At 46.4% G+C, this 27,784-nt stretch overlaps 1 protein-coding gene and 1 long non-coding RNA gene across 4 annotated transcripts in view; one reads left to right on the forward strand and one right to left on the reverse strand.

Moving 5' to 3' along the window:
* Window positions 1–27,706, forward strand: LOC120991182. 2 transcript variants are annotated; one of them, XR_005776536.1, is made up of 3 exons: window positions 1–146; window positions 21,096–21,101; window positions 27,693–27,706. It is a non-coding gene; the product is annotated as an uncharacterized LOC120991182 (long non-coding RNA). The 2 variants fall into 2 exon arrangements; XR_005776543.1 differs by lacking the exons at window positions 21,096–21,101; window positions 27,693–27,706 and adding exons at window positions 6,400–6,403; window positions 6,892–6,901.
* Window positions 21,504–27,784, reverse strand: part of LOC120991112 (guanylate-binding protein 1-like) — an 86,315-nt gene continuing 80,034 nt past the window's right edge. For both annotated transcript variants that reach the window (XM_040420003.1, XM_040420011.1), the window contains exon 11: window positions 21,504–21,975. In XM_040420003.1, the coding sequence (XP_040275937.1) occupies window positions 21,808–21,975 (168 nt within the window). In that variant the 3' untranslated portion in view covers window positions 21,504–21,807. The remainder of the gene's footprint in view (window positions 21,976–27,784) is intronic.

Genomic DNA, 27,784 nt, shown 5'->3' on the forward strand with positions numbered 1-27,784 from the left:
CTCTTGCACACGACCGTATGCCCTCCGAGACATACGGTCCGTGATCGGGCCATATGTCCCAGAGCGGCATTGATCGTGCGCACGGGAGCGCACAGCATCATAGATTACAATGATACTGTGCACGTTGGGCCGCCCGCGATGCTATTGTCCCGCGCTCATGTGCCGCGCCAAAGTTAGAGTAGGTCCCCACTTGAAGAGGCAACCTTGTCGTGGTAAGTGGGCCTATGCTCTTTGATCAAACTGTATACTAATTGCCTCCTTTTAATGCATAGCATAGGGTTATATTTATTATAAATTGTGCTGAGAAGCCATGTTTTATTATGCTGAAAAACAGTTGTCATATCAAAAGCATAGCATTGAGGATGTGCGATCTAGATTCACTCTCACATGTTATATATATTGTCCCGCAGTCATATGATCTAGTGTTGAGCGCGAATATTCGAATTTCGAATATTTTTCTCGAATATCGCAATTTCGAGATTTTGCGAATATTTAGAATATAGTTCCAAATATTCGCGAAATCGAATATTCGTATATTTTTTTTTCAAAAAAATAAAATAAAAATCGTACGATTAATTTAATAGTACGATTTTTTTTTTTTTTTTTTCCTGTATAAGGCAACGTTCCTATGACTATGGCTAGGCTAATATGTGTATTTTACGAAATTTCTTAATATTGCTCTAACTTCGTCTTTTAGAATATTCGTAATATTCTAAAAGACGGAGTTAGAGCAATATTCCGAATATTCTAAAAGACGAAGTTAGAGCAATATTAAGAAATTTCGTAAAATACACATATTAGCCTAGCCATAGTCATAGGAACGTTGCCTTATACAGGAAATTAAAAAAAAAAAAAATCGTACGATTAATTTAATCGCATATTATTCGCGAAAAATAAATTAATTACGAATATTCGATTTCGACGAAAATGATACGAATATCGCAAAATCGAATATGGCACCTCCCGCTCATCACTAATATGATCTTATAAGTGCGGGAAAATAGCCCCGAGGGCGGCCTGACGTGCACAGCATCATGGTAATCTATGATGTAGAGATGTCGCAAACATAAAATTTTCCGTTCGTGAACGGCGAACGCGAATTTCCGCAAATGTTCGCGAACGGGGAACCGGGCGAACCGCCATAGACTTCAATAGGCAGGCGAATTTTAAAACCCACAGGGACTCTTTCTGGCCACAATAGTGATGGAAAAGTTGTTTCAAGGGGACTAACACCTGGACTGTGGCATGCCGGAGGGGGATCCATGGCAAAACTCCCATGGAAAATTACATAGTTGACGCAGAGTCTGGTTTTAATCCATAAAGGGCATAAATCACCTAACATTCCTAAATTGTTTGGAATAACGTGCTTTAAAACATCAGGTATGATGTTGTATCGATCAGGTAGTGTAAGGGTTACGCCCGCTTCACAGTGACAGACCAAACTCCCCGTTTAACGCACCGCAAACAACCGCAAACAGTCCATTTGCACAACCGCAAACTCCCCATTTGCACAAGGTTGGATACCAAGCTAGCCATGTTCCGTTCCTTGTCCTCACTGACGTCATTGAAGGTCTTTTCCTCCACCCAGCCACGTACAACACCAAGGGTACCCCGAAAGGTGACAACAAGCCCCCTGGGACGCCTGCTGTGGTTGGTCTTCCACCTCCTCAAAGCCACCTTCCTCCTCTGACTCCTCTTCTTCAGACTCCTCTCCCTACGTTGCCTCTCTCTGCGTTGCCTCTCTCTGCGTTATTATAAGGTGTGTTAAGTAGTACTATTCCTATCAGTTTAATCCCTGTTACGTCCTCTATCAGGGGACGTGTATATGGCATCGATTTTAGGGACCGGGAGATGGAAAAAGATGCTTGGTCGTCCTCCTACTTCCAATTTGGGGCACTGCACGTGCAATGTACTGTGCCACCAGACAGGAGCGGTGTGTTAAGTAGTACTATTCCTATCAGTTTAATCCCTGTTATGTCCCCTATCAGGTGACGTGTATGGAATAGATTTTAGACAACCGCAAAGAGTTGTCAATAGTTGACACACTCATGACATAAATTTTATTCCTCTATGCGTCAATCTTGGTGTAGTGATGACTGTGCTCGTGCGCACGTTTGGGAGATTGCAGGTAATGGGGGTTTTTCAAAGCCTATGGTCTTGCTGAGGTAGTTCAGTGACAGTTAAGTGACCCAGAAAACAATGATTCTGCAGTGTGGGCCCATTGTTGGCCTAGTAGGCTTTAATGATCACCTTAGATGATCACAAAGAAAATTAATGTTTTTTCTATGCAAAATTATCCAGCCGATCGCTTTTGGTCTGTTCACAATGAAGCAGCGACCTTATCATCTGGGGTGTGCCAACATTGCCATTGCCAACTAATAGAGGTGGTCGCTTCATTGTGATACGCAAGCCCCTTCACCACAACAAGGTAACGATCACGAAGGGGAATTGACACATGAATGTGCCTTTTTTTTTGTTTGGTTTTTGAAGCCACAGTGCAGCACCAGAGGCCAGAAAATTAGGCATGTACAGGCCAAAAAAAATTATGTTTCCCAGGCAGAAAGTGCACTAAAACATTGCGGCTTGAACCCTAATACAGCAGAGTGTGGACCATTTTATAGCCCAAGGCAGCTCATCTCATCAGGCCTTTTTTAGTCTAATGTATCGCCCACTGTCAGTCCCTTTGGGATCCATCCCTCATTCATCATAATAAAGGTGAGGTAATCTAGACTTTTTTGACCTAGGCGACTTCTCTTCTCAGTGACAATGCCTCCTGCTGCACTGAAGGTCCTTTCTGACAGGACACTTGAAGCGGGGCAGGCCCTAAGTTCTATCGCAAATTAGGATAGCTCAGGCCACAGGTCAAGCCTGCACACCCAGTAGTCAAGGGGTTCATCGCTCCTCAGAGTGTCAATATCTGCAGTTAAGGCTAGGTAGTCTGCTACCTGTTGGTCGAGTCGTTTTCTGAGGGTGGACCCCGAAGGGCTGTGGCGATGCGTAGGACTTAAAAAGCTCTGCATGTTCTCCATCAACAACACGTCTGTAAAGCGTCCTGTCCTTGCCGGCGTGGTCGTGGGAGAAGGAGGATTACTTTCACATCTTCCCCTGTTAGATTCCCGTTGTGCTGTGACATCACCCTTATATGCTATGTAAAGCATACTTTTTAATTTATTTTGGAACTGCTGCATCCTTTCCGACTTCCGGTAATTCGGTAACTTTCTGCTTATACCGGGGGTCTAGTAGCGTGGTCACCCAGTACAGGTCGTTCTCCTTCAGCCTTTTTACACGAGGGTCCCTCAACAGGCACGACAGCATGAAAGACCCCATTTGCACAAGGTTGGATGCCGAGCTACTCATGTCCCATTCCTCGTCCTCAGTGATCTCACTTAAGGTATGTTCTTCCCCCCAGCCAAGTACAACACCACGGGTACCAGATAGGTGACAATGAGCACCCTGGGATGCCTGTTGTGGTTGGTCTTCCTCCTCCTCCTCAAAGCCACATTCCTCCTCCTCAAAGCCACATTCCTCCTCTGACTCCTCTTCCTCACACTCCTTTTCCAGCATTGCCGCAGGTCCAGCAAGCGATGCTGATAAGGCTGTTTCTGGTGGTGATGGTGACCACAACTCTTCCTCTTCACGCTCATCTACGGCCTGATCCAGCACTCTTCGCAGGACACGCTCCAGGAAGAAAACAAATGGGATGATGTCGCTGATGGTGCCTTCGGGGGGACTGACTAGGTTTGTCACCTCCTCAAAAGGATGCATGAGCCTAGAGGCATTGCGCATGAGCGTCCAGTAACGTGGCAAAAAAATTCCCAGCTCCGCAGAGGCTGTCCTAGCACCCCGGTCATACAAATACTCGTTGACAGCTTGTTCTTGTTGGAGCAGGCGGTCGAACATTAGGAGTGTTGAATTCCAACGTGTCGGGCTGTTGCAAATCAAGCCCCTCACTGGCATGTTGTTTCGGTGCTGAATGTCTGAACAGTGCGCCATGGCCGTGTACGAACGCCTGAAATGGCCACACACCTTCCTGGCCTGCTTGAGGACGTCCTGTAAGCCTGGGTACTTATGCACAAAGCTTTGTACGATCAGATTACACACATGTGCCATGCACGGCACATGTGTCAACTTGCCCAAATTCAATGCCGCCAACAAATTGCTTCCGTTGTCACACACCACTTTGCCGATCTCCAGTTGGTGCGGAGTCAGCCACTGATCCACCTGTGCGTTCAGGGCGGACAGGAGTGCTGGTCCGGTGTGACTCTCTGCTTTCAGGCAAGTCAACCCCAAGACGGCGTGACACTGTCGTATCCGGGATGTGGAATAGCCCCTGGGGAGCTTGGGGGGGTGCCGTTGATGTGGAGCAAGACGCAACAGCAGAAGAGGACTCAGCCGAGGAGGTTATGGAAGAAGATGGAGTAGGAGGAGTAGAGGAGGTGGCAGCAGGCCTGCCTGCAGGTCGTGGCGGTGTCACCAACTCCTCTGCAGAGCCACGCATTCCATGCTTGGCAGCCGTGAGCAGGTTTACCCAATGCGCAGTGTAGGTGTTATACCTGCCCTGACCGTGCTTTGCAGACCAGGTATCAGTGGTCAGATGGACCCTTGCCCCAACACTGTGTGCCAGACATGCCATGACTTCATTTTGCACAATCGAGTACAGGTTGGGGATTGCCTTTTGTGCAAAGAAATTTCGGCCGGGTACCTTCCACTGCGGTGTCCCAATAGCTACAATTTTTTTGAAGGCCTCAGACTCCACCAGCTTGTATAGTAAAAGCTGTCAGGCTAGGAGTTCAGACAAGCCCGCTGTCAGACGCCGGGCAAGGGGGTGACTTTGTGACATTGGCTTCTTACGCTCAAACATGTCCTTGATAGACACCTGACTGTGGGCAGATGAGCAGGAACTGCTCAAGGCGAGAGACGGGGTGGCGGATAGTTGAGAGGGGGCAAGGAGGACAGCAGTGGTTGACGTGACTGAAGATGCTGGACCAGGAGGAGGATGGCGGCTTTGAGTTTGTGTGCTGCTTGTACTCATGTGTTGATCCCATAGGCGTTTGCGATGTGTGATCATGTGCCTTCGCAAAGCAGTTGTACCTAGGTGGGTGTTGGATTTCCCACGACTCAGTTTCTTTTGGCACAGGTTGCAAATGGCATCGATGTTGTCAGATGCAGACGCACAAAAAAAATGCCACACTGCTGAGCTCTGCAATGACGGCATTCTGGTGGTGGCAACAGCATGCGTTGATTGACGTGCTGTCTGGCTGACCCCGGGTGCCGATACATGCTGTCTGACTGTGCCACTAGCTCCTTGCGACAACCTCCCCCTGCTTCCAACTCGTCTCCTCCTCCTCTCTGTCTCCCCATCAGAACTTTCGACCTGTTCTTCTTCTCTTCGAGTGGGCACCCACGTGACATCCACGGACACATCGTCATCATCAACCGCTTCACTTGTATCTGACAACTCAGCAAAGGAAGCAGCAGCGGGTACAACATCATCATCATCACACTGTACGTCCATGTGTGTAATGCTGCCTGACTGAGACAGATCCCTGTTATCTACATCCTCTGGCAATAATGGTTGCATCACTCATTTCTTCCAACTGATGTGTAAATAACTCTTCTGACAGATCAAGTGAAGTGGCTGTGGTGCTAGTGTTGGTGGTGGCGGCAGGCGGGCGAGTGGTAACTTGAGAGGTGCCCGAAGCTGAGCTGGAGGAGGATGGTGCGTCAAGGTTCCGAGCGGAAGCTGTAGAAGATTGGGTGTCCTGTGTTAGCCAGTCAACTATGTCCTCAGAACTTTTTGAGTTCAGGGTACGTGGCCTCTGAACACTGGGCATTATTGTAGGGCCAAAGGAAATCACAGCACCACGACCACGACGGCCCCTGCGGGGTGGCCTGCCTCTGCCTGCCATTTTTTTTTGATTCGTTAAGTTGTACTATGCGTGCAAGCTACTGTGACACCAGATATGAGTTGCGCTAAAGTGACACTATGGACTTGCAGCAGGGCCTTAAACACACAAACACGTGCAGGCAACTGACTGCTATTTATTCACAGTCAAAATTGTTGTTTTTCTTTAAATGGAATCGAATGTGACACCAGAAATGAGTTGCGCTGGTGACACTGTGCACTTGCAGGGCATGAAACACACGCGCGTGCCGGCAACTGACTGCTATCATATTACAGTCAAAATTTTTTTTTTAAATGCAAGCTACTGTGACACCAGATATGAGTGGTGGCACTGGGCAAGTGGGCACAGTATACGCTGTGAGCCTGACACACACGCTGGCAGGCAACTGCAATTAGATTACAGAGGGGAAAAAAAAAAGCCGACTGATGTACCAGCTCTAAAAAAGGCTTTTTGGGGTGCTGTCCTTACAGCAGAGATCAGATGAGTCTTTCAGGACTGTAGTGGACACTGAATACACTAGCCTAGCTATCGATTTCCCTATTAATTCAGCAGCAGCAGCACTGTCCCTGCTCTCACTAACACTGCAGCTTCAGAATGAGTCTAAGATAGATGCTGTCCTTGCTTTTTGATAGGAGGTGGGAGGGTCTGAGAGGGAGAGTATGCTGATTGGCTGGAATTTGACTGCTGACTGTGAGGTACAGGGTCAAAGTTTGCTCAATGATGACGAATAGGGGGCGGACCGAACATCGCATATGTTCGCCCGCCGCGGCGAACGCGAACAAGCTATGTTCGGGACATCTCTAGTAATTACCATTCTGGAACATCTATTCTTATGGCTCTATGTTCTGCCGTTCCTTTATTACTTCTACTAGAAGTTATGAATGAATTGCTAGCAGTCTGCAGTAAGGGTACAGAGGGGCGGTAACAAGTTGGGGGTGTGTCCCTGCACAGACTCACTCTATCCAATCAGAGCTGCAATTTTCAGACTGTGCAAGGACACTCCCCCCATACTGGTTACCGCCCCTCTGTACCCTTACTGCAGACTGCTAGTAATTTATTCATAACTTCTAGTAGAAGTAATAAAGGAACGGCAGAACATAGAGCCATAAGAATAGATGTTCTAGGTCAGTGATGGCGAACCTATGGCACGGGTGCCAGAGGCGGCACTCGGAGCCCTCTCTGTGGGCACCCGCACTGTGAAAAAAGTTTATGGTGTACCAATGTGCCTTAGACAATTCCTGCCATTCATCAGCGCAGGGCGCACTATGAACAGCACAGGCAGGGCACTGAATGTAGGCAGGCTTTAATAGCTAAATGATAAAGTACATGGAATATATGCTATATTGAACTATAGTATTCAGGTTAAATTGCCGTGTTGGCACTTTACGATAAATAAGTGGGTTTTGGGTTGCAGTTTGGGCACTCGGCCTCTAAAAGGTTTGACATCACTGTTCTAGGTTGTCCATGTTTTGATAACCTGCCCGATCCTTCTTTATGGTGGTTTGGAGAAGAGCAGCACCTGTCCAAAAGTGATCCTTCCAACCATCGGCTGGTGCTAATTCAGAGGCAACGTTTCTTTGGGACAGGAATTAGAGGAGCGGTTATGTTTTTTCTGAAGTAGGGTTATATCGTGGTTAGCCACTTATTTTATCTGTATCATTAATGAAGTTTAATTTTAGCATATCCTTTTCAGGCAGTTAACCCTTCAATTTCTGGTACACGCATACCACAGTTATTTTTGCTAAATTAATCTGTTCAAATCATGGACTAATCAGTGGACGCCTCCTGCGTTCCCCTGGTAGCAGTCAATGGTCACAATGTAGCTATAGAGGCAGTGTGGGAATCACAGGAGAACTGGTGCCTACAGTCGATGTCCCGGAGCTCTTTGTAAACGACGTTACAGGTGATAAAGTTCTCACCGCTGCAACATTGTAACATAAAAAAGACATCCGTCCGCTGTGTGCAGAACCGCAGGTAGTCGACACTCCTGGTGCCTTCTACAGGGGGTCATCCGTCTTACGTATCCCTCCAATGGAACAATGAGAATTGTCCCGCGGTCTCGCTACACCCCTTCATCCTCCTCTGCTTGATTCTGCCCGAATCCTACTGGGGATCAAGAACAAAGACACCTTGTCGGCACATAAATGATGAGTTTATAATGTAGCCGGTCGGGGGAGAGGGATGGTCCATTTTATGCTTGTGAAAATGTATTGTATTTTATCAAAACGTGCAGCACAAGGTGTCTTTGTCCTTCATCCCCCAGGGCAAATTTGGTCAGAACCAAAGACCTGAGCTTGTGTTGAACCCAGGGAGTTTGGAAGAGCAAAAGAGGAAGAAGTGGAGCAGTGCTTCTAGAGACCACCAAAAAGTTCCTTCCGCTGGATATACAGAAGGATGACCACCTGCAGAAAGCACTAGGAGTGTGTACTACCTGCGAGACTGCATAGAGTGAAGAGAACAGCAGGCTCTTCTGTCACACCACGTGGCTTCAGCCACAGACTCTGTCATATATAGCTTATGTAAAAGTGACACCTAGTGTCAGCAGTGAGCGCTGCAACGTTAACACAACATATAAAGTATATAGTAATACAGCATAAATAAAGCAGGGGGAATACGGATGGTGCAATACACACAAAAAGTTGAGGGTGGGTGTAAAATGTACCAAGGCATTAATTGCCAGACACTAAGGGAAGATTATACTTATGGTGTAAACACAAAATAGTAGATTATATTTCTTTATATTAACCACCTCAGCCCCCCTAGCTTAAACCCCCTTAATGACCAGACCACTGTGGCGAAACCAACCTCGCCACTGGGTTTTGGAGGGGCCTGGCTGCTGGCCTCTTGCCCCAGGATTATGGGCCCTCTCATCAGCCAGACCTCATTTGTTCACAAAGGACTTGAACTAACTTGAACTCCTGGTCTAATTCGTGGCATTGTGGGATGTTAAATGTCTGTGTATTGAAAAGGGTTGTGATATTGTATGTTTAAATGGTGATTTCTGTCCTGTTGTCTCCACATGTGTATTGGTGTTTTCCCTTTGTCTTGAGAGATAATTGGATTACTCCTCGGGTGTCTCCAGGGCAGAGAGGAGTAAACCATGATGCATTGTGGGGATGTATTGTCTCTGTGTATCCTGAATTGCTACATATCTGTCCTATGTCGCAGTATCCCTTCTGGTCCCCTAGGGGCGTGAACGATTGGTTGCTGTACTTACATTGTATGTGTTGTAACATATTGATTGGTTGTATTTCAAAACCCTGTGGGCGGACCTGTAATTGCAACAACTGTAATAAAAACCAGGCTGGGGGTGCCAGCACCTCAGACCACTGCTTGACCCTCAACACGGAGCCTTGTCTCGTTATTGGGGGGATCCACCATATGCTGTTGGAGACTGATTGCCAGGAGTGTAAGCTGATGTCTGCTTTTCCTGTTCGTCTGCTAACAGCTATTCGTGAGGTTCCAGCTCGGAGTGCTATTTTGTATCCAGTTCGGGAGTTTGGTGTTCTGCAGTGGGAAAAGAAAGATTGCGCTGCAGGAGAGTATTCTTATTGTATTCAAGTCCAAGGATATTGGTGTTCTATAGTCTATGGAAATCTTCAGTCAAACAGGTTCATCTATACACATCAAACTCAGCTATGGTGTGGAAATCTGAAAAAAATAGAAACCGCACTATGGTGTAGTAACTTCTCAAAGGAGGTGTCGCCTGTGAACAGGTTATACTCGCAAGACTCAGATGGTATTAAGCATCACAAGCAGGCTCAGCGATGTCATCCACCAAAGAACTTCATGTATTGAAGTGAAGGTAAAGCTGAAGTGGTCAGAAGGTCCGGAGGACAGATATAGGTGTATACTGTGGCTGGTAGATGTTCAGTCAGCCTTAAATGTCGCCTTCTAAACCGCACAGACAGGGTGCTTTACCGCTTGTAAAGAATCTTGCAAAGATCCACGATCCCAAGTTAGGAAAAACCACTTTCACAGGATATCACCAGACTCTCCACTCTTCAGGTTCTCAAAGAAAGGAGGTCAACCAATAGTGAAGTACGTACCACAGTGTTGAGTGAAAAAGATTTATTATACTCACAAAAAACACAAGTATAGGAGCGAGTTAAAAAAAGTACACAGTGCCCGACCCGGGTTTCGCCATGATGCTTCGTCTGGGGCGTGTGTTGGTAAGTGGATGCAGCTGAAAATAAAGGATCTCGGGAACCTCCCCTGTTGGGCGTCATTGAAAAAATCTTAAAATAGCAATATATTCTATAATATATATGCGCACACACTCTCCCACCTCGTATGCCGACTCCAACGAGCCAGAAAAGTGCAGACACATATAGAACAGTATAAATAAATAAAAATATAAATAAAATATAAAATAAAGAAGATAAAAACAAAATAAAATCACATGCAGGATCTACAAACCTAGTACAATCGCATTTGGGACCTATATCTCCCTATCATATACAACGCAAACTTATTTATTATATAGAGGATATTAGACTATGCAGGGATTTACGTCGCATTCAGTGTTTAGTCCCTGGGGTTGAATGGTGTTTAATAAAAACATCCACTCCACCTCGACCCATAATAGGACTCATAACACATATGTCTATCCAACTAGGGATCAACTTAGATTAAACAATTGCAAAGACCCCTCCAAAATAAATAATGTCAGTAACCCTGTCAAACCAGAAGTTTTGGGTAATTGTAGTAAACATAAAAATACACCGCGTAGTGCGCAACAGAAAGAACACAATCATAAGGAGATAGAAGAGTTTGAAGACCCAAATCATTTTTCTATCAATAAAGAGAAACACCCATCCACTATAGATCAACATGCAGCAATTTTGAGTCAAAATTTTCCACACCAGAGCATGCGAGGGGTACAGAGGGACCCTCAAATAGAAAAGATTACAAAAGTAATATCGAGTATGCCTCAAAAAAGAACACCACAAAAAAGGCTACACCGAGGACACAGAGGTAAGTAGAGGGGGGAAAAAACAAAAGCAGAAAGAAAAAAAGTGCAAGGGGACATAATGGGAATATTTAACTTAAGTAAGTATCCTCTTTCTGAAGAAGAAAAAATCATTCTGCAAAAAGGATTGAAATTTGCCCCTAGCAATGGGATCAATAAATTTGGCCTATTTTTAGACATCCATAGGTACATCAGAAAATTAAATATGGCAAAATACCATCCCAACATCAAACCTCCGCAGGTGACCAATAGTGTAAAGACAGTGGGGGTCGTACATACTGACCTCCATAACAACATCCAGCCTCCGCAGGTGACCGATAGTGTAAAGACAGTGGGGGTCGTACATACTGACCTCCATAACAACGTCCAGCCTCCGCAGGTGACCGATAGTGTAAAGACAGTGGGGGTCGTACATACTGACCTCCGCAACAAATCCAAATTTTGCCCTAAGAATAAAAACAATGAATGCATAGATGCCTTCAAGAGGAGCCTTCTAAATGGTCTAGAGAAAATTAATAACAAACCAACAAAACAGAATCTCTCCAGTAAAGAGAAGGAGGCTTTAAGAAAACTGGAAAAAAAAAAGGAGTTTGATTAGCTTTCCAATAAAAACCCGGTCACCCCGGTTATTTATTTTTTGCCAAAAATACATAAAGATCCAGTACGTCCTCCTGGGAGACCTATTGTTTCGGGGATCGACTCCTTAAACAGCAGAGTCTCGGAGTATATCGATTATTTTTTGCAAAAATATGTAACAATGGCCCCCTCTTTCCTAAAAAATTCCGCGAGTGTTATTGATTTAATTGAAGGAATGGGATCACTACAAGGAACCATTTGGCTGGCCACAGTTGATGTTTCCTCCCTGTATACCTGCATACCACAAGATCTAGGCATAAGAGGAGTTAGAGAAGCCCTAGATAGCGATGCCCAGATGGGGACAGCACAGAGGGACTTTGTTCTGGATTGTGTAACCGTCTGTCTCACCCACAATTACTTTCTATATAGCGATCAGTTCTATCTTCAGCATTCTGGTGTGGCGATGGGGGCGAAATTCGCCCCAAGCCTCGCCAATCTGTTCATGACTATGTGGGAGAGAGGGAGGATAGACACAATCCTCAACAAAGACCTTGGAAGAGGACGTCTTTTAACATGGCGCAGATACATCGACGACTGCCTCCTCATCTGGTCGGGCGAGAAAGAGGGACTCGAGTCCTTTATAACGGACATTAACAAGAACCACTTTAACCTTAAATTCACCAGCTATATCCTCCCTCCCCAGCGGCAGGCTGAGTTACAGGGGGCAGAGGTAGTTGTTCCTGCCCCCCAGCAGCAGGGTGATATGCCGGGAAGGCAGTGTGAAATGCAGGGAGAGGAGAGCAGCGTCCTCCCTCCCCAGCGGCAGGCTGAGTTACAGGGGGCAGAGGTAGTTGTTCCTGCCCCCCAGCAGCAGCATGATTTTTTGGGAATTGGGAGCCCAGTCTCCATTCCCCAGCGGCCGAGTGATGTACAGGGAATTGGGAGCCCAGTCTCCATTCCCCAGCGGCCGTGTGATTTATTGGGAATTGGGAGCCCAGTCTCCATTCCCCAGCGGCCGGCGGAGTTACAGGTGGCAGAGACAGTTGGTCCTGTCCCCCAGCGGCAGAGTGTCCAGCAGGGAATAGAGAGCCCAGTCTCCTATCCCCAGCAGCAGGACACTATATTGGGAGCGGAGACGGTCGGTCGCCCTCCCCAGCGGCTGGAAGTATGTATGGAAGAGGAGCTCGTTACCCCCTCTCCCCAGCGGCAGCTTAACGCACCAGGGGGAGACAGTAAGCCCCACAACAGTGCAGATGGGACCGTGGTCTCTGCACTTACAGCACAGGGGGTAGAGACAGTCGGTCTCGCCCTCCCACAACCAGGCTCCAACCAGGCTTCTTCCATGGTAACGCTGGCACCAGGGCAGAGTACCGCTGATACCTGCCCACAAAGCAACCTCCACTCCAAGCCAGGGAGCAACACAGAGACCGGGAGTACCAGCTACCAACATAACCTTGGTGGACTCACTGGACAGAGACAGGCTACCAAATTCAACAGGTCCAGTATTGGGTTGTGGGTGGACTGCCAGACTAACTTAGGTACTGACCGTGAGGTCAGGTACCTGGTTAGTCTTGCCTGGGAGGGGGAGATGTGTGGCGAAACCAACCTCGCCACTGGGTTTTGGAGGGGCCTGGCTGCTGGCCTCTTGCCCCAGGATTATGGGCCCTCTCATCAGCCAGGCCTCATTTGTTCACAAAGGACTTGAACTAACTTGAACTCCTGGTCTAATTTGTGGCATTGTGGGATGTTAAATGTCTGTGTATTGAAAAGGGTTGTGACATTGTATGTTTAAATGGTGATTTCTGTTCTGTTGTCCCCACATGTGTATTGGTGATTTCCCTTTGTCTTGAGAGATAATTGGATTACTCCTCGGGTGTCTCCAGGGCAGAGAGGAGGAAACCATGATGCATTGTGGGGATGTATTGTCTCTGTTTATCCTGAATTGCTACATATCTGTCCTATGTCGCAGTCTCCCTTCTGGTCCCCTAGGGGCGTGAACGAATGGTTGCTGTACTTACATTGTATGTGTTGTAACATATTGATTGGTTGTATTTTAAAACCCTGTGGGCGGACCTGTAATTGCAACAACTGTAATAAAAACCAGGCTGGGCGTTATTGGGGGGATCCACCATATGCTGTTGGAGACTGATTGCCAGGAGTGTAAGCTGATGTCTGCTTTTCCTGTTCGTCTGCTAGCAGCTATTCGTGAGGTTCCAGCTCGGAGTGCTATTTTGTATCCAGTTCGGGAGTTTGGTGTTCTGCAGTAGCTGTGCCTGTCTCTCAGAAAGGGGCATATCGCCTAAACGGATTTTTACCCCGTGTCTGCTGAAACGGTCCGTTACAACCACTTTTTACAATTCTGCACTACATTACTTTCACGGTTTATTGCTCGGTCATACAACATACCACCCAAAGGAATTTTACCTCCTTTTCTTCTCACTAATAGAGCTTTCATTTGGTGGTATTTCATTGCTGCTGACATTTTTACTTTTTTTGTTATTAATAAGTAAATTTACCGAAATTTTTGCAAAAAAATGAAATTTTTCACTTTCCGTTGTAAAATTTCTATATAAATTTTTCTCTAAATTTATTGTTCTACATGTCTTTGATTTAAAAAAATGCAATAAGTGTATATTTATTGGTTTGCGCAAAAGTTATAGCGTTTACAAACTATGGTACAAACATGTGAATTTCCGCATTTTGAAGCAGCTCTGACTTTCTGAGCACCTGTCATGTTTCCTGAGGTTCTACAATGCCCAGACAGTAGAAACACCCCACAAATGACCCCATTTCGGAAAGTAGACACCCTAAGGTATTCGCTGATGGGCATAGTGAGTTCATAGAAGTTTTTAATTTTTGTCACAAGTTAGCGGAAAATGATGATTTTTTATAATTTTTTCTTACAAAGTCTCATATTCCACTACCTTGTGAAAAAAAAACTTCCATGAACTCACTATGCCCATCACGAAATACCTTGGGATGTCTTCTTTCCAAAATGGGGTCACTTGTGGGGTAGTTATACTGCTCTGGCATTTTAGGGGACCTAAAGCGTGAGAAGTAGTTTGGAATCCAGATGGTAAAAAATGCCCTGTGAAATCCTAAAGGTGCTCTTTAGAATTTGGGCCCCTTTGCCCACCTAGGCTGCAAAAAAGTGTCACACATGTGGTATCGCCGTACTCAGGAGAAGTAGGGCAATGTGTTTTGGGGTGTATTTTTACATATACCCATGCTGGGTGAGAGAAATATCTTGGCAAAAGAGAGATATTTCTCTCACCCAGCATGGGTATATGTAAAATGACACCCCAAAACACATTGCCCAACTTCTCCTGACTACTTGTCATCATCTCCTTCTGTTCCTGTACTTGCCGGCCGGATGCGCTCCGATGAGTGCGAGCATGAGTTTGTTCACTTCGGGCAGAGAGAGCTGCACGCAGCTGACACACAGCTACAAGACCCTGGTGTATTTAAATCTCTTTTAGGCTTTCTTTCAGAAAAGTTTCTCCTGGGATTCAAACTCACGACCTTTCACATCAGAGGCAAGGCATTTACCCTCACAGCTATGAAAGCTGTATTACCAGTTGCTTAACTTTGATACCTAGTTTACATCCATACACATGACAGCTGCCCCAACACACCCAGCTCTGCTACATCCATACACAGTGTACTGGGGCAGCTGTCATGTGTATGGATGTACACTAAGTATCAGTTATCTACAGTAGAAGTCTTATATATTTTTTTTTAAGCAATTGTCTATACAGCTCTCATAGCTGTGAGGGTAAGTGCCTTGCCTCTGATGTGTAAAGGTTGTGAGTTCAAATCCCTGGAAAAACTTTTCTGAAAGTGTTTTTTTTTTTTTTTAATACCGGACTGTTACTTTACTGCCACGGGGAGGGGGGGCTATTGGCGCCATTATACTGGCACATGGAGGGGGGAGGAGAGAGGCACTTGATACTGGCACATTAGGGGGCAGGGGGAGAGGATGGCACTATGATATTAGCACATGGGGGGGGCAAGAAGTGGACATGAATCATGAGGGGCAGAAATGTGAAATGATGGGGGGGCAAGAAATGGACATGAATCATGAGGGGCAGAAATGTGAAATGATGGGGGGGGGGGGGCAAAATGTACATTTGCTTCTGTTGACAAAGATCCTTGCACCGGCCCTGACTTCGGGCGCACAATCCCGCGAGACCAGTGACCTCCAGAGGTGGGTCTCGCGGGATCACGCGCCAAAGACACATGATCTTGGCAAGAGCCAAGGCAATGTGGACCTGTAGCACAACGAGGAGCAGAACCTGGTGAGCACCCCTGGCAACCGCACTCTGACAACCTGCACTAGGGTGTCAGAGGCTGCAGGACAGTGACTGGCAGCAGGGTGGCACACACTTGTGTACAGGGGTCAGGGCACACCTGCTGCTTGACTAGGGGTCATAGATTCTGACTGGCACAGGGTGCCCAGCAGTGGCACATGGAGCCTAATAGGTGGCACAGAATGTCTAAAGGGCTATGAATGGTACAGGGTGCAGGACAGTGCCAGACTGGCAGAGGGCACAAGGCAGTATACTGTTTTATGTTGCCCTGGTGGCACAGGATTTCAGACAGTGGCTGAATGGCGCCTGGCAGCGAATAGGTGGCACTGCTCGTGTTTGGTGTGCCAACCTGCTGAACAGCGCAGAGTGATTGGCATCACTGGGATGGTACTAGGTGGCAGACAATGGCTGGATATTATATAACATGACCATAGTCAGACTGGCACAGGGTACGCGACCATAGTCAGACTGGCACAGGGTACATGACCATAGACTGGCACAGGGTACACGACCATAGTTAAATGTTGCATGCAATAGGTGGCTGAAAAAGGGGCGGAAAAGTGGGCGGGGAAATGGGTGTGGTCAATGGGCGGAGTCAAGGGGGCGGCAAAATTAGCTTTTGCCTCGGGTGGCAAAAATCCTTGCACCAGCCCTATCTACACTGTGCCACACAATATACAGTATACCTCTACACTGTGCCACACAATATACAGTATACCGCTACACTGTGCCACACAATATACAGTATACTTCTACACTGTGCCCCACAATATACAGTATACCTCTACACTGTGCCACACAATATACAGTATACCTCTACACTGTGCACACAATATACAGTATACCGCTACACTGTGCCACACAATATACAGTATACCTCTACACTGTGCCACACAATATACAGTATACCTCTACACTGTGCCACACAATATACAGTATATCTCTACACTGTGCCACACAATATACAGTATACCTCTACACTGTGCCCCACAATATACAGTATACCGCTACACTGTGCCCCACAATATACAGTATACCTCTACACTGTGCCACACAATATACAGTATACCGCTACACTGTGCCACACAATATACAGTATACCTCTACACTGTGCCACACAATATACAGTATACCTCTGCACTGTGCAACACAATATACAGTATACCTCCACACTGTGCCCCACAATATACAGTATACCGCTACACTGTGCCCCACGATATACAGTATACCTCTACACTGTGCCACACGATATACAGTATACCGCTATACTGTGCCCCACGATATACAGTTTACCTCTACACTGTGCCACACAATATACAGTATACCTCTACACTGTGCCCCACAATATACAGTATACCTCTACACTGTGCCACACAATATACAGTATACTGCTACACTGTGCCACACAATGTACAGTATACCTCTACACTGTGCCACACAATATACAGTATACCGCTACACTGTGCCACACAATATACAGTATACCTCTACACTGTGCCACACAATATACAGTATACCTCTACACTGTGCCCCACAATATACAGTATACCTCTACACTGTGCCCCACACAATATACAGTATACCTCTACACTGTGCCCCACAATATACAGTATACCTCTACACTGTGCCCCACAATATACAGTATACCTCTACACTGTGCCCCACAATATACAGTATACCTCTACACTGTGCCCCACAATATACAGTATACCTCTACACTGTGCCCCACAATATACAGTATACCTCTACACTGTGCCCCACAATGTACAGTATACCGCTACACTGTGCCACACAATATACAGTATACCTCTACACTGTGCCACACAATATACAGTATACCGCTACACTGTGCCACACAATATACAGTATACCTCTACACTGTGCCCCACAATATACAGTATACCTCTACACTGTGCCCCACAATATACAGTATACCGCTACACTGTGCCACACAATATACAGTATACCTCTACACTGTGCCCCACAATATACAGTATACCTCTACACTGTGCCCCACAATATACAGTATACCTCTACACTGTGCCCCACAATATACAGTATACCTCTACACTGTGCCACACAATATACAGTATACCTCTACACTGTGCCCCACAATATACAGTATACCTCTATACTGTGCCCCACAATATACAGTATACCTCTACACTGTGCCACACAATATACAGTATACCTCTACACTGTGCCACACAATATACAGTATACCGCTATACTGTGCCGCACAATATACAGTATACCTCTACACTGTGCCACACAATATACAGTATACCTCTACACTGTGCCACACAATATACAGTATACCGCTACACTGTGCCACACAATATACAGTATACCGCTACACTGTGCCCCACAATATACAGTATACCTCTACACTGTGCCACACAATATACAGTATACCTCTACACTGTGCCACACAATATACAGTATACCTCTACACTGTGCCACACAATATACAGTATACCTCTACACTGTGCCACACAATATACAGTATACCGCTACACTGTGCCACACAATATACAGTATACCGCTACACTGTGCCGCACAATATACAGTATACCTCTACACTGTGCCACACAATATACAGTATACCTCTACACTGTGCCACACAATATACAGTATACCGCTACACTGTGCCGCACAATATACAGTATACCTCTACACTGTGCCACACAATATACAGTATACCTCTACACTGTGCCACACAATATACAGTATACCTCTACACTGTGCCACACAATATACAGTATACCTCTACACTGTGCCACACAATATACAGTATACCTCTACACTGTGTCACACAATATACAGTATACCTCTACACTGTGCCACACAATATACTGTATACCTCTACACTGTGCCACACAATATACAGTATACCTCTACACTGTGCCACACAATATATAGTATACCTCTACACTGTGCCACACAATGTACAGTATACCTCTACACTGTGCCACACAATATACAGTATACCTCTACACTGTGCCACACAATATACAGTATACCTCTACACTGTGCCACACAATATACAGTATACCTCTACACTGTGCCACACAATATATAGTATACCTCTACACTGTGCCACACAATGTACAGTATACCTCTACACTGTGCCACACAATATACAGTATACCTCTACACTGTGCCACACAATATACAGTATGATAAGAGAAAGGGTTTTAGCAGCTCTCACCTTTGGTCACCTGCATGAAGCACGGAAAAGGAGTGGCTTGAACCTAGCCACACTTGATAAGTCCAAGAGCAAAAGAAGAGGTTGATTCCAGCTTCAGCATATAAAAGTTTTCTTTATTCAGCTTGTAGTAGAAAATCCGACACAAAATCACATGGAGAGACACAGATAGATTGTGACGCGTTTCGGGCTATGGTATTGAGCCCTTCTTCAAGACAATACATCAGTGTGCTAAAAACAAAAGCTTTATATACCACACAAATGGATATGCTCCTCCTTCTTCAATTTCTGAATTAATTGGAGACTGTGTCCCAAACCCAGGTGCTACTAGATTAGGAGAACCTCCCAGGAACACATGGGTGGGGACACAGTGTTTCAACAAACCTTCACATGCAAAGAAGCCAATAAATGTATATATATATAAAAGTGCACTACATATACTGCAGGGTTAAATCATGCTTTCTATTCAAACCCTTCGGTATGCAAGTGTCTAAAATGAACATCCAGTATGTTTCCCTACTTAGAAGCTTCTGTTTGCGATCGCCTCCTCTGACAGGTGTGGAGACCACCTCCACTCCCTGTACAGAAAACGCAGAGGTATCGCCCTTGTGAACAGTGGCAAAATGTCTTGTTGCCGCTGAGACATTGCGAGACATGAAATGAGGGACATCGCTCAAATGTTTTCTTATACGCACCTTCAGTTCATTGGTGGTACAACCGACATATTGTAAATTGCATATTTTACATGTTATAACATATACCACATGGTCTGTTTTACAGTTTATATATTGTTTCAGCAAATGTTTTTTATTGTTTGCCATGGATGTAACCTCTTTTGATATGGACATATGTCGACAGCAGATACATTTTTTGCTGCCGCATTTATAGTTCCCGTTTATTTTAGGCCACATGCTTGTTCTAGGAGAATTTTCCCTAAACAAGCTAGGGCTGATTTTTTGGCCCACTGTGGGGGCTCTTTTTGCTACACATTTTACACCTGTGGATACTATATTATGCCATTCTTCATTATAGTTTAGAACATAAAGATGTTTGCGTATGATCTTGCAGACTTTTATATATATATATATATATACATTTATTGGCTTCTTTGCATGTGAAGGTTTGTTGAAACACTGTGTCCCCACCCATGTGTTCCTGGGAGGTTCTCCTAATCTAGTAGCACCTGGGTTTGGGACACAGTCTCCAATCAATTCAGAAATTGAAGAAGGAGGAGCATATCCATTTGTGTGGTATATAAAGCTTTTGTTTTTAGCACACTGATGTATTGTCTTGAAGAAGGGCTCAATACCATAGCCCGAAACGCGTCACAATCTATCTGTGTCTCTCCATGTGATTTTGTGTCGGATTTTATACTACAAGCTGAATAAAGAAAACTTTTATATGCTGAAGCTGGAATCAACCTCTTCTTTTGCTCTTGGACACAATATACAGTATACCGCTACACTGTGGAGTCTGTTCTATAAGCACCATTGTTTTGTGGCGGCGGACAGAAAAAAATCTGAAAGTGCCCCTCCCGAGACCAGGCTCTGGATCCGCCACTGTGGTGAGTTCATGTGAGATTTTATTTTTTGTCACAAGTTAGTGGAATATGAGACTCTGTAAGAAAAAAAATATATATATCAATTTCCGCTAACTTGTGCCAAAAAAAAAAAATCTTCTATGAACTGGCCATGCCCCTTAAAAGTGATCTTTTTATTGCGCCGCAGCGATTTTACGGTGTTTTTGCAGTGATCAGAAAAAAAAAATTTCTGTCACTGCGGTGGGGCGGACTGAACGCAAGTGTGCGCACAAGATCAGGCCTGATCGGGCGAACACTGCGTTTTTTGTAGAGCCTATAGAACATGTCCTATTCTTGTCCGCAATTGCATTTTCTATATAGTTCTGGCAATGTGCGGATCCGCAAAACACATACGGACGTCTCAATGGAGCCTTACAGGGGGGTGATCAATGACAGGGGGGTGATCAGGGAGTCTATATGGGGTGATCAGGGGTTAATAAGTGACGGGGGGGGGGGGGGTGTAGTGTAGTGGTGCTTGGTGCAGCATATTACTGAGCTGCCTGTGTCCTCTGGTGGTCGATCCAAGCAAAAGGCACCACCAGAGGACCAGGTAGCAGGTATATTAGACGCTGTTATCAAAACAGCGTCTAATATACCTTTTTGGGGTTAAAAAAAAAATCGCATCTACAGCCTGCCAGCGAATGATCGCCGCTGGCAGGCTGTAGATCCACTCGTTTACCTCCGGTTCCTGTGAACGCGCGCTCCTGTGTGCGCGCGTTCACAGGAAATCTCGCGTCTCGCGAGATTGACGCGCCGGCGGGTCAAGGAGGAACAGATCGACCGCCGCCAGGACGCAATCCTGCGTTAGGCGGTCCGGAGGCGGTTAAAGAAGACTTGTCAGCAGGATCAACCTTATTGAACCCAGCATACTGTCTGGTGGGCGTGATCCTGCTGACTAAAATTATGTCTGTCTTGTGAAAATCCGCTGTGGTGTTCCAGTGAAAAAAAAAAACTCAGGAACGCCGCAGCGGATATTCACAAGACTGGTAGCATTCTAATCAAAAGGATCAACCCTACCAGACAGCATGTGGGGGTTAATGCTGTTGATCCTGCTGACAGGTGCTCTTCAAAGTAGATGAGTAAATGTGTATTTCTTGTCATTTATTATACTTGGCTACAAGATATGTGTAAAGGAGCACTCTGCATAGCGCAGGGTCTGAGGTAGGTGCCACGACTTGAAGATCTTCGAATCCTCGGGTCATTCCTCGCCCTCTCAGGCCCTGCACCAGGCCTACGGCATATACTGTATATTCCTCCTATAGAAGCAACTTTTTAAACATTTTCTCTAATATCCCAGGTAATATGCCAGTGACGACTTGTCCAAATAATGACATGAACGTGTTCTTCTCTTGTAGTTGCTTGATCTCGTCCTCCAGCGATTGACATTGCCTTTTGAAGCCCCCGGCCAGCATCTCTTGTTGTTCCTGCAGAGACAGAACAGAAATGATGACTGCATGACGGATGTAGGTATAGGGAATAATAGGGGGCACCACTGGGGGGCACTACAGAGGGCAGAGCATTATAAAGAGTGCACTGAAGGGGGGACATAAAACAGGGGGCACCACTACGAGCACTACAGAGGGCAGAGCATTATATATAAAGAGTGCACTGCAGGGGGACATAAAACAGGGGGCACTACAGAGGGCAGAGCATTATATATAAAGAGTGCACTGAGGGGGGACATAAAGTAGTGAGCACCACTGGGAGCTCTACAGAGAGGAGAGCATTATAAATAAAGAGTGCACTGCGGGGGGTCATAAAACAGGGGACACTACAGAGGGCAGAGCATTATAAATAAATAGTGCACTGCGAGGGTACATAAAACAGGGGGCACTACAGAGGGCAGAGCACTGGGAGCTCTACAGAGGGCAGAGCGTTATAAATAAAGAGTGCACTGTGAGGGACATAAAACAGGGGGCACCACTGGGAGCTCTACAGAGGGTGTAGTGTCCCACTAGGTAAATGTGGGCACTACACAAGGGTCAATATGGTCACGTAAGGCTCCATTCACACGTCCGTGGTGTGTTGCGGACCCGCAAAAAGCGGGTTCACAACACCCCGACTGGCACCTCTATAGAAATGCCTATTCTTGTCCACAGCTGCGGACAAGAATAGGACATGTTCTATCTTTAGCAGAGCTGCGGACCCGAAGATCGGGGCCGCGCTCCGCAATTGCGGATGCAGACAGCACACTGTGTGCTGTCTGCATCCATTCCGTCCCCATAGAGAATGAATGGGTCCGCACCCGTTCCGCAAAATTGCGGAACAGATGCGGAACCATTTTGCGGACGTGTGAATAGAGCCTTATTCCCCACCTTTTGTGGAATATGGTGTCACGGCGGACGAGCACTCAGACACACAGATAAACCGACAACCAGGCTCTAGGCGAGAAGCAGGGGAAGGGTCACCTCCTAGCTAATCCCTGACTTCTCTCCCTGCACTGCTCAGCCCACATTCAGACCTTGGTGGTAGGAATGATGTGTCCCCGTGCCTGGGATAAAACACCCTAGATTCCCTGAGATGGTGAGAAGGGGAAATAGGAGCAGCCTGCTCGCACAGAACCTGGATGGGAGAGATGACACAAACACAACCTAGACAGCAAACAACAAAAACTGAAACCACACTTATCTTTTCTGAGCTGGAACAGACAACCTTCCTTCCTTCTTTCCTTGCAAGGCCAGACTGATTTCTATAACCCGCTCAGAGCACTGGAATTGAGAGCTATTTAAACTAATGACCCCACCCAGTGCACCTGATGGGAGGCGGATCCAGTACGACTCCAAAACAAACACTAAACACGTGCTGCTATTCTGGCCGACCTCCGCACATAGTCAGAGCAGGGCATGACAGTACCCCCCCTTCTACGGGTGACCTCTGGACACCCCGGACCAACCTTATCCGAATGGGATCTATGAAACGCCCTCACCAGACGGCTGGCACTGACATCCAGCGCCGGAACCCACATCCTCTCCTCATCTGGCATCCCCGTGGAACCAGTCCCAGAAAAGGTACCAAACTGAGGATGAAAGCCGCATGCGCCAAAAAACGGCGACTTACCCGTGGACTCCTGCCTACGGTTATTCAAAGCAAATTCTGCTAGAGACAAGAATGAGGACCAGTCCTCCTGATTCTTAGCCACAAAGCACTTCAAGTAGGTCTCCAGGTTTTGATTAGTACGCTCTGTCTGTCCATTCGACTGTGGATGAAAAGCCGAAGAGAACGAAAGTTGAATGCCAATCCGAGAACAGAATGCCCTCCAAAACCTGGAGACAAACTGCGTGCCCCTATCGGAGACCACATACAAAGGAATACCATGCAATTTCACAATATTATCCACAAAAATCTGCGCAAGAGTCTTGGCGTTAGGCAGACTAGTTAAAGATATAAAGTGAGCTATTTTACTGAAACGGTCAACAACCACCAAAATTACTGTTCTCCCGGAGGAACTCGGCAGATCTGTAATAAAGTCCATAGACAAGTGCGTCCAGGGACGAGACGGAATAGACAATGGAAGAAGTGAACCAGCCGGTCGAGTATGAGCAACCTTTGACCGAGCACAGGTTTCACAAGCTGCCACGTAATTCTCAATGCTCTTACGTAACCCTGGCCACCAGAACCTCCGGGACACCAGATCACAGGTGGACTTACCACCAGGATTTCCAGCAAGGACAGTATCGTGATGTTCCTTGAATTCCTTATATCACAGGCCCTCAGGAACAAACAACCTCCCTGGGGGACAAGAACCAGGAGCCCCCTCCTGAGCTCCCAACACCTCCATCTCCAATTCGGGGTACAGAGCAGAGACCACCACTCCATCAGTCAAAATCGGAGCAGGATCTTCTGAATCACCTCCCCCAGGAAAGCTGCGAGACAAGGCATCTGCCTTGACGTTCTTAACCCCTGGGCGAAAGGTAACCACGAAATTGAACCTGGTAAAAAACAGTGACCATCTGGCCTGTCTAGGGTTCAGACGCTTGGCAGATTGTAAGTAAGCCAAATTTTTATGGTCTGTATATACCGTAACGGGGTGAGACGCCCCCTCCAACCAGTGATGGCATTCCTCAAAGGCCAACTTGATAGCCAGCAATTCTCTATCTCCAACATCATAATTCCTCTCGGCGACCGAGAGCTTCTTGGAGAAAAAAGCACACGGGACCCATTTGCCAGGAGATGAACCCTGCGACAGCACCGCTCCAACCCCCACTTCAGATGCATCAACCTCCACAATGAATGGCTGAGACACATCGGGCTGCACCAGAATGGGAGCAGACGCAAAACGCTCCTTAATAGCCGAAAAAGGCCTGCAATGCCTCATCCGACCAGACAGAGACGTCGGCGCCCTTCTTGGTCATATCAGTGAGAGGTTTTACAATGGTGGAATAGTTCGAAATAAATTTCCTATAATAATTAGTAAACCCCAAGAACCGCATCAAAGCTTTCTGATTCTCTGGTCGGTCCCATTCCAGAACCGCCCGGACCTTTTCGGGGTCCATACAAAAACCAGAGTCAGAAAGCAAATATCCCAAGAACGGAAGCTCCTGCACTGAAAACAAACATTTCTCCAATTTAGCATATAATTTATTCTCCCGAAGGATCGTCAAAACCTGTCTCACATGATCCTGATGGGTCTTCAGATCAGGAGAGTAAATTAAAATGTCATCCAAATAAACCACCACGAACCTCCCCACCAAATGATGAAAAATATCATTGACGAATCGCTGAAATACTGCTGGCGCGTTCGTCAACCCAAAAGGCATCACCAGATTCTCAAAATGACCCTCGTGCGTATTGAAGGCCGTTTTCCACTCATCCCCCTCCTTGATTCTGATCAGGTTGTAGGCCCCTCTCAAATCCAACTTGGAGAACCTCTTGGTTCCAACAATCTGATCAAAAAGGTCAGAAATCAAAGGCAGGGGATATAGATCCCGGACCGTAATACGGTTCAATTCCCGGAAATCCAAACACGGTCTCAGCGATCCATCCTTTTTTTTTTTACAAAGAACAAGCCTACTGCCACCGGAGACTTAGATGGCCTAATATGACCTTTTGCCAAACTCTCGGTGATATACTTTTGCATGACCTCTGTTTCGGGTTGAGAAAGGTTGTAAAGCCGAGATTTTGGCAATTTAGCCCCTGGGATGAGATTAACTGGACAATCATAGTCTCGATGAGGGGGCAATTCCTGAGCCCCACCCTCCGAAAAGACATGCGCAAAATCTGAGAGATACTGAGGTAAAGCCGTAGTGGACACACCAGAGATAGATGTGCCAAGACAATTATCTGAACAAACCTCACTCCAACCAATGATTTGTCTCACTTGCCAATCTATAATTGGGTTATGTTTAGACAACCATGGCAACCCCAAAACTATAGGAGCTGGCAAATCCTTCATGACAAAACAAGAAATAATCTCAACATGTGAATCACCCACCCTTAAGTGAATACCATGAACAATGTGAGTAAGACTCCTTTGAGAAAGAGGGGAAGAATCAATTGCAAAAACTCGAATCTCATTCTCCAAAGTGCAAGTACTTAGTCCAAGACCTTGAAGAAAAAGAAAGTCAATTAGGTTTGCCCAAGCACTACAATCAAGGAATACTTCAACAAAAAAAATTCTTGGCTCTAGCGCCACCACAGCTGGAAGAAGAAAACGGGAAATGCAGGGAGCTTGCATATGTCAGGGAAGTTTTTTTTTTCTTTTTCTCTTCCACCTGCGGTTTAACAAAAGGACAAGCAAAAATAAAATGACCACTCTTTCCACAGTAGTAACACAGTGTGTGCAATTTCCTAAAGTCTCTACTATCAGAATGGCAAGAAACCTGACCCAGCTGCATGGGTTCCTCCGCTACCCCAGAGTTACCTGTAACATCACCCGGGGAGGCAGTAGAGGCGAAACCACTCACAGAAGGGATCCCTTGTGCGGAGGGAGCCCTACACCTTTCTCTGATACGTCTATCTAACCGTACTGCTAAAGACATGGCATTCTCCAAAGAGTCTGGGTATTCATGAAAAGCAAGGGTATCCTTCAATCTCTCAGATAACCCCTGACAAAACTGACTACGTAACGCGGGATCATTCCACTCTGATTCAGTAGCCCATCTCCTAAACTCAACACAGTAAGCCTCTGCAGTATGTTCACCCTGAAATAAATTACGTAATCTCGACTCCGCCATCGAGACGCGATCTGGGTCATCGTAGATTAATCCCAGAGCCTTAAAAAATTCCTCTACTGACCGGAGGGCCTGAGAACCGGGCGGCAGAGAAAAGGCCCAGGATTGCGCGTCCCCTTTAAGCAGAGAAATGATTATACCTATCCTCTGACTCTCATCACCTGACGACGATGGATGCAGCCGAAAACCGAAAATACAATTTGCAAGACTCTCTAAGGGCTCTTTCACACCTGCGTTCTTGTCTTCCGGCATAGAGTTCCGTCGTCGGGGCTCTATGCCGGAAGAATCCTGATCAGGATTATCCTAATGCATTCTGAATGGAGAGAAATCCGTTCAGGATGCATCAGGATGTCTTCAGTTCCGGACGGAACGTTTTTTGGCCGGAGAAAATACCGCAGCATGCTGCGCTTTTTGCTCCGGCCAAAAATCCGGAACACTTGCCGCAAGGCCGGATCCGGAATTAATGCCCATTGGAAGGCATTGATCCGGATCCGGCCTTAAGCTAAACGTCGTTTCGGCGCATTGCCGGAGCCGACATTTAGCTTTTATCTGAATGGTTACCATGGCTGCCGGGACGCTAAAGTCCTGGCAGCCATGGTAAAGTGTAGTGGGGAGCGGGGGAGCAGCATACTTACCGTCCGTGCGGCTCCCCGGGCGCTCCAGAGTGACGTCAGGGCGCCCCAAGCGCATGGATCATGTGATCACATGGATCACGTCATCCATGCGCATGGGGCGCTCTGACGTCATTCTGGAGCGCCCCGGGAGCCGCACGGACTGTAAGTATACCGCTCCTCCGCTCCCCGCTCCTACTATGGCAACCAGGACCTTAATAGCGTCCTGGCTGCCATAGTAACACTGAAAGCATTTGGAAGACGGTTCCGTCTTCAAATGCTTTCAGTACACTTGCGTTTTTCCGGATCCGGAGTGTAATTCCGGCAAGTGGAGTACACGCCGGATCCGGACAACGCAAGTGTGAAAGAGGCCTAAAACGGATAAAGTCATCCGTACCCACTGCAAATCGATCAGGAAGAGCCACTTTAGGCTCCACACAAATTTGACCTGC

The sequence above is a fragment of the Bufo bufo genome, chromosome 1, assembly GCF_905171765.1.
Source record: "Bufo bufo chromosome 1, aBufBuf1.1, whole genome shotgun sequence".
Classification (NCBI taxonomy): domain Eukaryota; kingdom Metazoa; phylum Chordata; class Amphibia; order Anura; family Bufonidae; genus Bufo; species Bufo bufo.